The 16248-nt window shown below is 38.1% G+C and overlaps 1 protein-coding gene across 1 annotated transcript in view; it reads right to left on the bottom strand.

Annotated features, from left to right (window-relative positions):
• The window catches only part of LOC119087236 (F-BAR and double SH3 domains protein 2-like), an 80412-nt gene that overhangs the window by 24265 nt on the left and 39899 nt on the right, over nucleotides 1-16248 (bottom strand). The window contains exon 5 of the mRNA XM_037201930.1: nucleotides 142-265. Within this exon, the coding sequence (XP_037057825.1) occupies nucleotides 142-265 (124 nt within the window). The remainder of the gene's footprint in view (nucleotides 1-141; nucleotides 266-16248) is intronic.

Below are 16248 nucleotides of genomic sequence, written 5' to 3'. Positions count from 1 at the left end.
TCCACTTGATTAAGGAGACTTTTTTTTCAGAAATACATCCTTTAAAAACCTTCTTCTAATAAGTGGTATCTTCATTTTCAAAGTATGAAAAACTTTAGATTCTAAAATGGCAATACCATCCATGCATTAAAGACACATTACCTTGCTGGAGTTTTCTAGTAAAAACTGGAATGTGTTCTGTATAGCTTGGCAAGTTTCTAGCTCGGTCCGGCTGAAAGCTATTAAATAATCCTTGAGGTGGTCATACACATTTCCATCAAAGAGCCTAAAAGAGGAATACATAGAAGCCAAAAATTATGATAGAGCTTTGGCACATAATTCTTTTGTCTGTAAGAAAATTAGGGATGTTCAATTTAAAAATATATTAATAAACTGACAAAAGACACAGACAATTACCTAAGAACAGTGAGCAGTTACTAGGGAAGTGCTGAATCTTTAATGAATACCAACCAACAAAGGGAAATTCTAATATTGCTAAAGCTTATGAAAAAATAGAAACATTTTGGAAACAAAACACCTAGGTTCTGATCTTTGCTTATCTGCCTCTGTGGACACTTAATGACAATGAGGTAGGAATTTTACATGGAATAATCAAAAGAAAGCACAGAGCCTGGAAATGATACATAATCAATATTAATCTCCTCCATTTTTCTCATCCATTATTGGTAGAATTAGAGTTTTTTTTTATATATCTGCTACAGAGCAATCTGAGAGAAAATATAAAATGTCATGAACATTTATGCATGTTTTTGTTCGATTATCTACATAGAAAACATTCCTGTCACAGACACATCTAAAACAGAGCCGAAGAGAAAAACACTCAGATCTTGACAACCGTTCCAGGAACTTTCCTATCATTCCAACCCATGAAAACAGCAGCCTATCTTTGAAGTCTGTATTTTTCTTCTCATCAGCTAATAGAACTGGCATACAGCTAGCTCTGTGTATAGTGACTGCTGCTCTCTCCAGTCAGAGCTCATCAGCTCTCTCAAACAGTGCCCGTGAACTTTCTTAATAATGGCTTGAGTACACTTCTTTGCCAACAAAACCCGCCAACCTTTCCCTTGCTTCCAATATATTCTAGAGGTCAGTTTAGCATGTGTGCAAGTGTTCTAGATTTCAATATTATTTTATATTATTCCAAATAACTTTTGTTTTGGAGTTTCACTTTTACCTTGATTTCAACTTTGGTATCTGCTTCTAGTTCTCTGAGGATACACATGGGAGTAGAATTGTCTTTGGCCATCTGGCAACTTTGTTTTCCACAGTGCTGTACCTTATCAACTAGCAATACATGAAGATTCTAATTTCTCTATATCCTTGCCCATGACCTATTTTTTCATGTGTGTATTCTGCTTTGTATTTTTTAATGGTGTTGCTGTTGAGATTTTATTTATTAGTTTACATGCATGAGTGTTTGCCTGAATGTATGTCTGAACATCATACCTGTGCAGTGTTCATGGCAGTCAGAAGAGAATGTTAGATTGCCTTAGACTGTAGTTACAGATGGTTGTAAGCCACCATGTAGGGGCTAGGAACTGAACCCAGGTTCTCTGAAAGAACAGTCAGTGCTCTTAACCTCTAAGCTATCTTCTCCAGCCCCCTTGCTCTCTGTTTTAAATTATGACAGCCATTCTAGTGATGAGATGGTAAAGTCACCATGACTAAAGGTTTCATTTCTCTATTACCAATGCTGAGCATCCTTATATGTTTTACTCAAACCTTTGACCTTTTTTTTTGAGACAAGGTCTCCTGTAGTACCACTTGAACACTTGAACAAATGACATTGAACTTAAAAAAAAAGCCATTTATTTACTTATTTATTTATCTAGAGAGAAGACACACCATGTGCCATGGTTTATGTGAGACAGTCAAAAGAAGACAATTCTGATTTTTTCCTGCTGGTTTTCTGGGATCTGGGGATCAACTCCAGGTTGTCAGGCCTGCATACAAGTGCCTCTACCTACTGAACCATCTCAGTGGCCCAACCTCAGCTTCTGACACTTCTGCTTCCACTGGGGATTATGCAGTAATGGGCACTGAACCCAGAGCTTTGTGACTGCTGGCCAAGTTCTCTACCAACTGAGCTATCTCCAGCCTCTGACTCATCATTTTTAGTTGAGGTATCTTTCTAATTTCAAGTTGCAAGAATTCTTTATATATTGTAGATACTAGAGTTTTGAAAGATACATAATTTGAAAATATGTCCCCTCATTTGTGGGCTGCCTTTTTACTTTTCAAGCATCTTTTTGAAAGATACATTTTTAAGACAGTCAGTGGTGGCAAGTACCTTTAATCTCAGGTAGAGGCAGGCAGATATCTGAGTTCAAGGCCAGCCTGGTCTACAGAGTGGGTTCCAGGGCAGTCAGGGCTAAATTTTGATATCATTAACATTGCTGGTTTTTCTTTTATTCCTTATATGTTAGTGTTATTTATAAGAATTGTCTATAGAAGTTTTATAGTTAGTTCCTTCTGTGTTTTGTGCTCGGCTACATCAAGCTTTTAATATAAAATTGACAAAACAACAACAACAACAACCTCACCAAACCCATTCCCAAAGCATTGAGTAGTAATGCTGAATTGTGAGTGGTTGTTGCCACTTTCCGAGCTTCATCATGTCACCCAAGAAAAAGGCCACCAAGAAAGATCCACTAAAGAAAGTGATCCAAAGGTAAAGTTTGGACAAGCTCAACAATCTAGTCCTGTTTGACAAAGCTACATAGGTCAAACTTTGTAAGGAAGTTCCCAACTATAAGCTAATTACCAGTATGGTCTCCTAGGGACTGAAGATCGTGGTTCCTTAGCCAGGGCAGCCTTCAAGAGCTACTTAGTAAAGGACTTAGCAAGCTGGCTTCAAAGCAGAGCCCAAGTAATTTATACCAGAAACACAATGGGTGTAGATGGCCCAGCTTCTGGTGATGATGCATGAACAGGTTCAATCAACTGTACATTTGGAAAAATAAAACTTTATTTAAAAACAATAATGCCAAAATTGTCCATCTTTCACCACTAGATGGCACCGTTGAGTACTATAAACCCCAGCACTGAAATGCCTTTAAATATTATCTTCATGTAGTTATGAACATTATCAGACACTATGGTGTTGAGTTGGGGAATAAAAAATTCTACCTTCAATCATAATTTTCATGAACTTGTTCTAAAAAAAATATATATCTTCCAATATGAAGTTTTTAACTTAGAAATAATAATCTTGTTTGCAAGAAACCACTCAAAACATTTTACTTATACAACACACAATAATACAGGTGTCATGAACAAGGCATGCATTTTAAAGCCAACTAAATTCCCATGTAGTCTGAATGATCTTGCTACTGAGTGTCAACTGTACTTAGGCACTATGCTAGATACCTGAGTACGATTACTAGGAAGCAGGAAAGAAAAGAAAACCAAAGCCTTTAAAAGTTAATTAATTGTAGCAGTGCTAGGGATCAAACCTTTGCACTTCATGCATGCAAACACACTTTAAACAAAACTACATTGCTAGCCTTCAAAGTCCTTTTGTTATTTCTTATCTGGCTTTAGCCAACAATTTCCTATATCCAGCTGTTTCTGTCAATCCTTTCTTTCTTTTTCTTTTTCTTTCTTTGCATGATCTTATTTTGTAGCCGTGGCTGGCCTGAAACTCACTATGAAGACTAAGGCTGCCCCAAACTCAGAGATCTGCCTGACTCTGTTTCTGGAGAACTTGAATTAAAGGTATGTTACCACGCCTGGCCCTGCCAATCCATTTCACACTGTAGCTGGGAGGATATTTCTGAACTGCACACTTTATATGACTGTTCAACACTGTTCATTAGCTATGCATTACCTTCAGGAGAAAGTTTTGTTGTTTTAAACTTTACCATCGACTGCATGATTTAGACTTGGCTAACGTCTGCCCGTTTTTGCTCACCCATTCCCCATTTCCCTTTGCGGCCACAGTTTCCCTAAACTGTGTGTCTTTTGGCTCTACCAGTACTACTCTTTTGCCTCTGAGTTGTCACACGTGCCTTTGGACCACTTCTTTTATTCATTATTCATCTGTAAGAACTTTTCTTGATCGCCATGAACTCTAGATGTTTCTTATCATTTTGTCTCATGGTATAACCTTGTGTTTTATGACACTTGTCTGTCTTCCTTTGATTCTTGAACAGGAGGGGCCAGGTCAGCCTGTTTAGCACTGAATCTTGAGTGTCAAGTATGGAGCCTGACATACTGGCATTTAGCAAATTATATGTTTGACAAACAATGTATTGGATCAGAATCTACAGGTTTAAAAATATGGATGAATCCACATTGATCCTCATGACCTAAAAGCTTGATGGTATAAACATTAGCAAAAGAGAAGCAATAGAGTTTACACATCATATAATAAAGTAGTTCCAAACTTAAAAAAAAGTGTGTGTGTGTGTGTGCCAAATAAAACATATAAAACTTAGCCTTCCTTTTTCCTTCTATCATTACGAAATAATAACTGTTCATATCAGTCACATTCCAAACTCTGTCTTTTAATTACATTATAAGAAAAACCTTGATTTCCATAGATAATGATTGTATAAAGTACTTTGCCTTCCTATATTTTTGTTTCTTTTCAACTAAACAGATCAAAAGCCTTATAGCAGATTGCTGAGACCCTTGTGCCTTGAGTCCTGGAACCGTGACTAGGGATAGTGAGGGAATGAGGAAAGACAGACACACAGATACACATAGAAAAGCTGGGTCAGGTGGGGTACCACTACTTGCTACTATGGGCAACTCAGAACCTCAGTGTGTTTATTAGGGACAGGATGGAGGGAAGGGTTAGCTAGTCTTGGTAAGAGGTCTATGCAGGCAGCAGTCTGAGGCTGTAAACATTTGGGAGAGGAAGCTTGTTACTGGTTTTCACACACACTAGTCACTTGCACTCAAGACTCCTGAGGAAAACTTCGCCATCTCTCTTTTAGCTTGGCCCATATGGTAATATTAGCTTTGCTAATTCCCCATGGGTCCAAGGCCTTGGAGTCCTTGGCATAGCTGTGGCCCATGTCAACAATACACATTCACTCAAGATTTCACACAACTGGGGCTTCCTCTGTCCTTATCGTGAATAATTTTTATTTTAAACTCAATCAAGTGAATTCAAATGATGTGTATGTTCTTATAAATTTAAAGTAAGAACTATTTTTAAGATTTATTTTTAATTATTTGTATTTATGAGTGCTCATGGAGACTAGAATTATCAAATTCTTCCCTTGGAGCAAGACAATTGTAAGCAGCCTTAAGCAGGTGCTGAGAATTGAACTTGTGCCCTCTGTACCAGCAGTATATACCCTTAACCACTCTGTCATCACTCCATCCCCTTAAAGTAAAAACTATTTAAGTAACAAATGATAGAAGAATCTCTCCTGCCTGACCCAGAAAGCCCCATTTCACTGCCTCCGAACCCCACCCTCTAGCTAATCTCCAAACAAAGAAAAGGCACCCCAAAGCCCTGTTCCACCATGCTTGGCAGCTGTGGCAGCTTCTCCCCTGAAGTTGCTAGCAGCCCAAGACCCTTCCTAAAGTGGTCAGCTTTTGACCATACTCGGGCACAAACCCAGCTTGTGGCAGACACATCATCACTCCTCACCTACAGGTATATAAGCTCCTGCCCAATCTCTGGAACAGGAGGCTCACCCAGGAGTTGCTTTGCTCGAATAAATCTGTTCTTTTGCTTTTTCAATGTGGATTGATCTGGCTTACTGAGTCTGCAGAGAAATCTATTATTTCATTATAAAAAACCTATTATTGCCGGGCGGTGGTGGCGCACGCCTTTAATTCCAGCACTCGGGAGCAGAGCCAGGAGGATCTCTGTAAGTTCGAGGCCAGCCTGGGCTGCCAAGTGAGTTCCAGGAGAGGCGCAAAGCTACACAGAGAAACCCTGTCTCGAAAAAAAAAAAACAAAAACAAAACAAACAAAACAAAAAAAACAAAAAAAAAAAAAAAAAACAAAAAAAACAAAACCAAAAAACAAAAAACCTATTATTTAATACAAAAATTTTCAAAGCTTTTAAAATTATTTTATACATATGAGTGTTTTGGCTGTATGTATGCATATGTACCATGTGCATGCCCAGCGCCCGTAGAGATCAGAAGAGGGTGACAGAACTCCTGGGACTAAAATTACAGACAGTTGTAAGTCACCATGTGGGGTGATGGACTTGATCCCAGGTCCTCTGCAAGTTCAACAAGTGCTCTTAACTGTTGGACCAACTCTTCAGCCCTTAATACAAGTATATTGAAGAAAAGAATTCTGAAATATCCAAACTGAGGAACCATAAGGCCTTTAATCAGCACATTTAAATGGTTGGTTCAACAGCATTAAAACAACAAACTGAATTTGAATGCCTTCACGCAGCTGTTTCTTTGCAGCTAGCTACAGAATAAACGGAAATGTTTTTCTACATATTCTTCCTGGCTTCTTTACTCAGCCTATCTTCACGATCTCTAAAATCATGAGTTGGGGTTCCAAGTTCATAAGGACAAGTATTCAAAATAAAATGGAAAAAAGGGGCATCCTAAAGGCAACTTTAGAAACTTGGAATTCTAGGGTCCTCTACTCAATATCTTTACAGGAAAAGCATAAATTTCCTGGAACTGCTCAAAGTGGAAAATCATGATGAGCTAGGAATTAGGAGAAAAATACCATGTCATTTTTCTAAGCATTTGATGTAATTTCCCCTCAAGAGAGAACTTTAAACAGTGGCCTCCTTATTTAGATTCAGGAAGGTCAGATTCTATACTCAGCATTATGCTGAGATCTTCCTCCACACAGTTAGAAAAACAAACTCTCCTCTTTCTGAGAGCAGGGGGCATTTCTAAAATAGTGCTGGGTGAAAGTCAAGGAAACAAATATCACGATGATAAATGTGAGCTGTCTTAAAGCTAAATCATGAAATCCTTAAGTCCTCTGCTGATTATGGAAGAAGATACTGATCGCCAACTTGCTTTTATCTTTTTTAGAAGTCCCAAATTGTACCAGTAAAGAAAAAAAAAAATAGGTTTTTATAAATCTAAAGGAACCAAGGCAAGTCCTAGTTGCATTTCTTAATTGTTAATATCTTAACCCATGACTCAATTTGTCAATCAATATGAAGTAAAGGCCGGGCAGTGGTGATGCACGCCTTTAGTCCCAGCACTCAGGAGGCAGAACCAGGCGTATCTCTGTGAGTTCAAGGCCAGCCTGGTCTACAGAGCAAGATCCAGGACAGGTACCAAAGCTACACAGAGAAACCCTGTCTCAAAAAACCAAAAATAAAAAATAAATAAACAAAAAAAAAAGAAGTAAAATTAGAAACACCTTATCTAGGGGCTAGATGGCTCAGAGGTTAAGAGTACTGGCTGCTCTTCCAGAGTCCTGAGTTCAATTCTCAGCAACCACATCCTAGCTCACAATCATCTATAATGCGATCTGGTGCCTCCTCTGGCGTGCAGGCATACATGGAGGCAGAATGTTGTATACATAATAAATAAATATTAGAAAAAAAAAAGAAACAGCTTATCTAGTTTTATACTTGGTCATTTTACTTAAAAGCTCTGAGTTACTTTAGGTTCTGTAAAAAGGAAGTAAACAAAATACTTTTGTCTGAATTACAAAGCATAGCATAGGAAAGTCTTTCTGCTTTTCTAAAGTTTGTGGCATCCAATCAAGTACTGGTATGAAGAGAAGTCAGTCTGAGAGAGGTTTGCAAATTACTATGGCCATGTGCTTGTGAGTGTGCTACACTTCTGGAAGACTTAAGTTGCAGAGCTACTGCAGTATGAGCCAAGAGCAAGTCTCCAACCCACACATACACTTGCATTCAAATCCCATTTCCACCACTTCCTAGCAATATCATTCCAATATAAATGAAATAATAAGCTGGGTGGCGGTGCGGCGTGTGCCATTAATCCCAGCACTTAGGAGCAGAGGCCCACTTGGGCTACAGAGTAAGTTCCAGAAAAGGCGCAAAGCTACACAGAGAAAGCCTATATCAAAAAACTAAAAAAAAAAAAAAAAAAAAAAAAAAAAAAAAAAAGAAGAAGAAAGAAAGAAAAAAAAAATAGCTTCTCATGGAGTCTGTTAAAAGATATTTTACCAGCACTCGAGAGGTGGATCTCTGTGAGTTTGAGACCAGCCTGGTCTACATATTGAGTTCTAGGACAGCCAGGGGTACACAGAAAACCTGTCTTGAAAAACCAAAAAAGCAAGAGGGTTTTTTTTTTTTTTTTTTTTTTTTTGGTTTTTTCGAGACAGGGTTTCTCTGTGTAGCTTTGCGCCTTTCCTGGGACTCATTTGGTAGCCCAGGGGCCTCAAACTCACAGAGATCCGCCTGCCTCTGCCTCCCAAGTGCTAAAGCGTGCGCCGCCACCATCGCCCGGCAGCAAGAGGTATTTTATGCATCATTTTAATTACATTGTTTCTTTCACAATGTTTTTTAGGAATGATGTTTGTAGCATGAGTCTGAAGGTTAAAAGTAGCATTTTATTTCAAAACAATATGGTTTAGATTAATAAAGCACAAAATATACAGCAGCGTTGCTCCTGTATCGCTCCATTTTTCTCCCCACTCTGGCAAGCAATTACTGCTGTGCAAAAATATCTCTATGTTATAAAACATCACAGTGTTTTAAAATTATTTATTTTATGCACTGACTTCTTTTGATTTTTGAAACAAGTTTCATGTAATCAAGGCTGGTCTTGAACATGGTATGCAACTGAGGCTAGACTTGGACTTAAATTCCTCCCCCTTTTTTTCCTGAGACAGTTTCTCTATGTAGTCCTATCTGTCATGGGACTTACTCGTAGACAGGTTGGCCTTGAACTCACAAAGATCCAGCTACCTCTGCCTCCCCAGTACTGGAATAAAGGCATGTACCACCACTGCCAGGCTTTTTCTTTTTTGTTTTTCAGGACAGGGTTTCTCTGTGTAGCTGTGAGCCTGTTCTGAAACTCACCCTGTAAACTAGGCTAGTTTCAAACTTACAAAGATCTACCAGCCTCTGCCTCCCGAGTGCTGGATTAAAGGTGTTTGTCACCACTGCCTGGCAACCTTTTTTTTTTTTTTAACTTAAAAATATTCTCTTATTTATTTATTTATTTGTCTGTCTATCTATCTATCTATCATTGTGGGTGCACATACTATAATGTACATATGAAGGTCAATAATCAACTTGCAGCATTTGTTTTTCTCATCATGTGGGTTCTGAGGTCATCAACGTTGGCTGCAAGGCCCTTGCCCACTGAGCCATCTCACTGGCCTAACATTCTTTATTGACTCCTTTCCTCCTGTGTATGGGCCACCCATTCATGCTCTTTTCAAGTCTCAAAACCTTTTGTTAAAAACTGAACATTTAAATACCAGATTTCTGCTTAACAAGCAAACCGCCTCAGTAGCCAAGAGGAGCTCTTTCTTAGCAGTGCTCCTGCTCACCCCAAGCAAGTGAAGACCTGGCCATTGCTGCATATTTGGAAGCATACATTACAGAGGCCTGATAGAGAACTACTTCTAGGCAGCAGTTCAGATCTGCAGCTGTCTAAACTAGATAAACCTAACACATAGAACTGATACAAACAGAAGAATTCTTGACATTTTAATTTGATCAGAAAATTCTCATATTTATTTTTTGGCTGTATTATCCAAATGCTGCACTTTGTATGTATTTTTGACACTAAGGTACTGAAATATCAGAAATTACTTAGCATGAAGAATATAAAGCTATGTTCATAAAGCAGTATTACAGATGTTGGTAATCTGAATGTTCTTTACAGTGACATATTATGGCAGAATTAAAACAAATTTCTTAAGACATGTGAGACACTAATGGAAAGGAAATAGTCTGCTTCTTTTACATATTTTCTTTGCTTTCTTCCCAGACTACTAGTGGTGGTACCAAATATGGTCTGATCCTTTTCAGCTCCATAGCAGCTTCTGACAGGAACAATTTTAGATAAATATACTCACATATGACAGCTAGATTTCTTCATGTCTGCCTTATCTATGTAATCTGTTGTACTATGAAAAGGAGGGGCTGTGACTCTTAATGATAAAATAATTATATTCAATAGTTCAATGAAATATTTCTTGAGAACTTGTTCTGTGTTAAGAACTATGTTAAGGTTTGAGATTGGGTTTGTATGTGTGTTTCAATACATAACTGTGAGAAATTAACCAAACACTAAAAATAAGCCTAAAACAAGATAAATTTAATTACACAGGGTGACAGAAGAGAGGCCTCTAGACAAACATGGATGTTTAAGATTATTTTTCTGGAGAAAATGATGCCTCAGTGTGCTTAGTACAGTTCTGCATCCCTAATCCAAGTAGTATCTATAGTGCAAATGTTATGGTTTGAATATGAAATGTCTTCTACAGTCTTGTGTGTTGAATGTTTGGTCTCTAGCAAATGACACGACTTTAGGAGCTGGAGAGAAGTTTGGGAGGAAGGGCCTAGCTGAAGGAAATAGGCCGGAAAACAGTCTTTGGCAGGTTCTACCTGATTCTAGGTCTCTTCCACTTTCTCTGCTTCCTGGTCCCTACGCTGTGAATTGCTGTGCTTCATCATGTCCTCTCCATAGAGATGGAATGACAGCTTTGAAACCATGATCCAAAATATATCTTTTTTTCCCTTTGAAGTTTTTTGTATCTAGTATTTTTATCATAGCGAAAAGAAAGTCTGATCAACACAAAACCTCAAAAACATTGAAATCTGAAGCTATTCTGCTCTACGATTCTCAAAAAGTTGTGTATTTTAAAAAATTTACATTTCTAGATTAGGGATGCTCAACCATAAAAATGTTCTAAAATATGAAAAATTCTCAAGGCCTGGAGCTGGTCCTCAGTAATTCAGAGATTCGTAACCTGTAATGTCTTGTTTTGCTGGCTGTAGATACACCCTAACACTTGCAGCAGAGAATACAAGGTACATGGCATCATGTTTTGGTTCTTTCCAAGCCTGTTACTGATGCTTTCCCTCCTAAGCATCTATCATAAGCTCTTCCTGTCTATATCTTCGAAACTTTCTCACTGCTTCAAGCTATGTCATTATGCGGCTTATATTATGTTAGGTATCACAGAAAATACAAAATATGGAAAAATATCTAAGGTAGTTACAAAGTGTTAATACAAATTATAGACTGAAGCGAGGATGAATACTGCAAATAAATAGTAAGGGAAATAAAACTTGGCTTTATTTATTTATTTATAGTGTCTTGAGCAAAGATTCAAGTGTTGCATGAATTGAGATAGAAAGAGAGCATCCCAAGTAAAGAAAATATACCCCAGTGTCCTCAATGACATAATTTAGTCATCTGAAGTGAAACAAGAGTACAGAAGGTAGAGCTAAAGAAGTAAAATGGGTTTGGAATATGGAAGATTTACAATTCCAAGACTTGTATTGGAATTCGGGAGATAGCACAGTACAGGCTGGCAAGGCTATCCTTAGAAGTCTAAGCAACCTGACATGGCTTTTGAAGAAATGAGAAAGTAGAAAGACACAAACTCAATGCCATGTACCTTGTACTCAACAAGTGTCAAAGTGTGCCCTTAGCCAGCAAAACAAGTTGCAGACTTACAAGACATTCTCTGCTAGAGTGAATGAAGGGCAAAGAGGTCACAGCATCCTATTAGCTGGAACAATTTAGGAACCTTTGAGCAGGTGAAGGAGAGACTCTACAGGTTTATCATCAAAGGGTCACCTTTCACACACATTTCTACCCAAAGAACATGGGAAGGAGTTGTGTTCAGAGTCATTCAAGATTGCACTAAACATCATTTTTATTCACAAAATGCTTCAGCTCTTAATGACTAAAGTCAGTAGTTATTAAAGTTAGTATTAATACTGATTTCATTATTGTTTTGATCTTCCTCCACCCTAGCAAATCAACTTAGGTTTTTAAATAGCCTTTGAATTATCATCTATAGTAATTTTAAAAAATTGAGAGGTCTTACTTTGTAGCCAAGGCTAGCCCACTACTCACTATGCAGCACAGGCTACTTTTTAAACTCACAACAGTCCTCCTGTTTCAGCCTCCTTAGTACTGGAATTATAGGGGTGAATCATCACAATGAAGAAAATTATTTCTATAAACCATTTCTTTAAAAAATATATAAGCTTAGAGCCACCAAAGTTTTTGGTCTTTATATTTAATAAAAACTGACTCTGGCCAGTGATAGCACACACCTTTGATCCCAGCACTTTGGAGGCAGAGGCAAACAGATCTGTGAGTTGGAGGCCAGTCTGGTCTACAGAGCAACTCAGGACAGGCAGGGCTACAGAGAAACCCTTTCCTGAAAAACCAAAACAACAAAAACAAACAAACAAACAAAACACACACACACAAAAACAACAACAACAACAAAAAACTGACTCTGACTCTGAGCTACTGAGCTGATAAAGTAGGTAATTTTCAAAGGGCAATACTGTAGCCAAATTATACTTTTTTGATAGTTATTCAGAATTGTGAACCTTTCAAATAGAAAAGAGTCTGTGAAAAATGAATTTGGCTTTCCTTACTGTAAACAGAAGTCTACACTGAAGTCAATTCCAATAACACTTCTGCTGAACCAAGCAATATTTAAGCTTTTTTTTTTTTTTAAAGACATTTAAGAAGGAAGGTCAAGAAACCAAGGTCCATTCCCTAGCAGCCCAACCTGGCCCTCATTATTAGATCATGTTTCAATAAATAGCTTTCTAAGAAATGGCCCTAAAATTATTAAGTTTGACTTCCTTAAAGTTTCAAGTATCTACAATTATCACTCCATTTCTTCTGAAGGGTTTGCAGACTTATTCAGATACTAAAATTTCACTAATGAAAAGTGATGGAGAGATGGATAGATCTATGATATTTAACTTTTATTTCTAAATAAGTCCTTTTTACCTTCAACTCATAAAGGGTCAGAGTTGTTTTAACACAAAAATAAAAATGTTCATTTTAATAGCAAACAAAAAAATAAATAGCAAATCTTAAGACAAGTTCAAGGGCTGAAGAGATGGCTTAATGGTTTAGAACACAGCTGCTCCTCTTCCAGAGGACTTAAGTTTGACTTCCAGCACCCACATGGTGGCTCACAACTGGCTATAACTCTAGCCCCAAAGGATGTGACACCCTCTTCTGGCCTTCACAAGCACTGCATGCACACATCATACATGCAGGCAGAAAACACACACATAAAAGTAAAAATTTTAAAAAGGATAGTTCAAGAAAAGGATGGTAGTGAACACTTATAATGCAAACATTTGGAGGAGGCAAAGGGAGGAAGATCACTATAACAGGAAGAGAAAGAAAAAGTCTACATTCATTTAAATTGTCCATAATTTATATTTATTTCATTAGAAACACAAGGACGGTTTTTGTTTATTTTTAAAGTTTGGTGTGGGTTTTTTTTTTGTTTTGGTGTGTGTGTGTGTGTGTGTGTGTGTGTGTGTGTGTGTGGTTTTTGTTTTGTTGAGACAGTCTCTTCTATGTAGCCTTGACTGGCTGTAGACCAGGCTGGCCTCAAATTCATAGTGATCTGTCTGCCTCTGCCTCCCAAGTGCTGGGATTAGAGGTGTGCGCCATCATGCCAGGCTTGAAACACAGTTGACACAGGTGCATTGACAGGCATTACATATACTGCTTTGAGAAGTGTAAACTGATAGTGTCTTCCAGCAGTCAACTGGTCAGTTTACAAGTAAAGAATTAACAATGTTTTTGACCAGGAAATTCATTTCTTTTTTTTTTTTTTAATTTATTTATTATGTATACATTGTTCTGTCTATACATATCCCACAGGCCAGAAGAGGGCACCAGCTCTCATTACAGATGGTTGTGAGCCACCATGTGGTTGCTGGGAATTGAACTCAGGACCTCTGGAAGAGCAAGCAGTGCTCTTAACCTCTGAGCCATCTCTCCAGCCGGAAATTCATTTCTTAAAGTTACCTTTTAATTTAAAAAAAAAATTTAAAAAAAAGTTACCTTTTAAAAAATTACTAATGTGGGCTGAGAGAGATGGCTCAGAGGTTAAGAGCACTGGCTGTTCTTCCAGAGGTCCTGAGTTCAATTCCTAGCAACCACATGGAGCCTCACAACCATCTGTAATGATATCTGGTGCCTCTTCTGGCACCAGACATACATGCAGACAAAAAAAAAAAGATTTAAAAAGAAAATTACTAACAAAGTTTATGAGAGACTAGGAGTTAGACCCCCTGGCAGGCAGACAGAGAGAGAAAGGGCCATGGCTAAGTAATAAAGGTGGTGAATTTCCAAGATGGTCAGCTTTTTTCTCATCCTCTTAACTTGGACAAAAGCCTAACAGCTTAAAACAAAGGCTTGCAGGCCCTCTGCTGATGGACTGGCACAACAAGTTCACGGCATGCTCAGGACATCCACACATCAGTTCTGAGACAATCAACCATCCTAGCTTTCTTCAAACTGACCAACTCTAAGTTAGGGAGGAAGCTCCCAAAAGGCTTTATAGCCACCAGCACTCCAGTAGAGACTGGTCCTCTGCTTTGCAGAGGGTCTTTTCTCTGTGTGTTTCCTCACTCCTGACTGCCGATTCTATCTTCATGTTTGAGATTTCTAAGCTGCACTGGTTGCACTTCAGATTTTTCCTAACTTTTAATTCTTTAACTGGCAGAGAAAACAAAGCTGATCAAGACCTCTAGACTGCATCATGTACAAGATTTCTAAAAAAGGATGTTCACCACAAACTTATAAAAGCAGAAAGGGCTAAGAAAATTTGTGGTTATCAAGAAAAAATACTTAAAATCTTTTTGAAGACAGGGTGCTGTGCATCCATGGCTAGTTTGGAACTCACTATGTAGACCATGATGGCCTTGAACTTAGAGCAATGCTGCTGTCTCTGCCTGTGGAGTGCTGTGCAACACCATCCCTGACTGAAAATAGTATTTTCAAGTATGTTTAAAGTCAGAAATAACTCAGAGCACTTAAGAGAAAAAAAGTGATGTTATTTTTGAAATAATATATGAAATACACATCTAGAAAGAAAGAACTCACCAAAGTGACAATGGTTACTGAACTTCCGCAGAGTGGGATTTACTTTGATTTTTTTTTTTTTTTTTTTTTTTTTTTTCCTGTACTTCAAAAATTTTCTTTTGGTGATCAAACGGAAATCTATCTCTTAAAAATAAAATAAAAAGGATATTGCTTTTTATTTTTATAAAATGTTATGCCATCTCATATTATTCATTTTTTTATTCCAACTACATTAGTGAGTGAGAAAGACCAGCCAGAAGAAATAAAAGACACTACTGAAGGGGGGGGGGGGAAGGACTGAGAAAAAAGGGAGTGGTAGCAAATGGTGCTGTAAGGGAAAGAGTAATAAGGGTAAAGGACAACAAAGGTGCTGCTACTAACCCTGCTGAGACTGGCTTCATTGACGGTGGAAGTGGAAGCCAGTCTGTAACAGGATGAATGGTGGGGGAACAGAGGGCCAAGACAAGTAACCACAGAATGTCATCGCAAGCAAACACACTGGAAAGGAAGGTATCTCAAGTACATAAATGTTACACCTCCCAAAAGACAGACACAAGAAGGCAACCAAGGACTCAAGAAACAAAGAGGTCATTCTATAAAAATATTTCTATAAAATATTCTATTCTCTAAAAATAGTTCTAACAGGAATGTATAGACTCCAAACTCATTTTTAGGATTAGCATTATTTTGAAACAATCCAAATTACAAAGAAGGTAATTAACAATGAGTTTAACTTCAAGCAGCAGAAGCTGGGTGTGGTGGCCTATGCCTTAATCCCAGCACACAGGAGGTAGAAGCAAGTAGATCTCTGTGAGTTCAAGGCCAGCCTGCTCTGCAGAGCGAGATCCAGGACAGACACCAAAACTACACAGAGAAATCCTGTCTCGAAAAAAACCAAAAACCAAAACCAAAAAACATCACACATACACACACACACACACACACACACACACACACACACACACACGGTATAAAAAAGAAAACTCATGTGCTCTTCCTAAAAATGCCAGACAAAAACCCCTACCAAAATCCAGAATACAAGCTCCCATTACCAATTTTCTCTGTGATACTGGGGTAAGTGGTAGCTTCTTAAGCCTGGCAAAGAGCTATCTCTTCTCTTCTTCTTTTTTTTTTTTTTTTTTGCAATCAAATGAAGGTTTTATTATAGCTTGATCAAAGGTACAGCCCATCATGGCAGGAAAGTCATGGCAACAGGAGCCTAAGGCAGCTGGTCACACTGCATCCACAGTCAGGAAGTGGAGAACAATGAAT

This window comes from Peromyscus leucopus, unplaced genomic scaffold, assembly GCF_004664715.2.
Source record: "Peromyscus leucopus breed LL Stock unplaced genomic scaffold, UCI_PerLeu_2.1 scaffold_420, whole genome shotgun sequence".
NCBI classification, from domain to species: domain Eukaryota; kingdom Metazoa; phylum Chordata; class Mammalia; order Rodentia; family Cricetidae; genus Peromyscus; species Peromyscus leucopus.
Note: the sequence above shows the minus strand (reverse complement) of the source record. Positions and strands in the feature narration are given on the sequence as shown.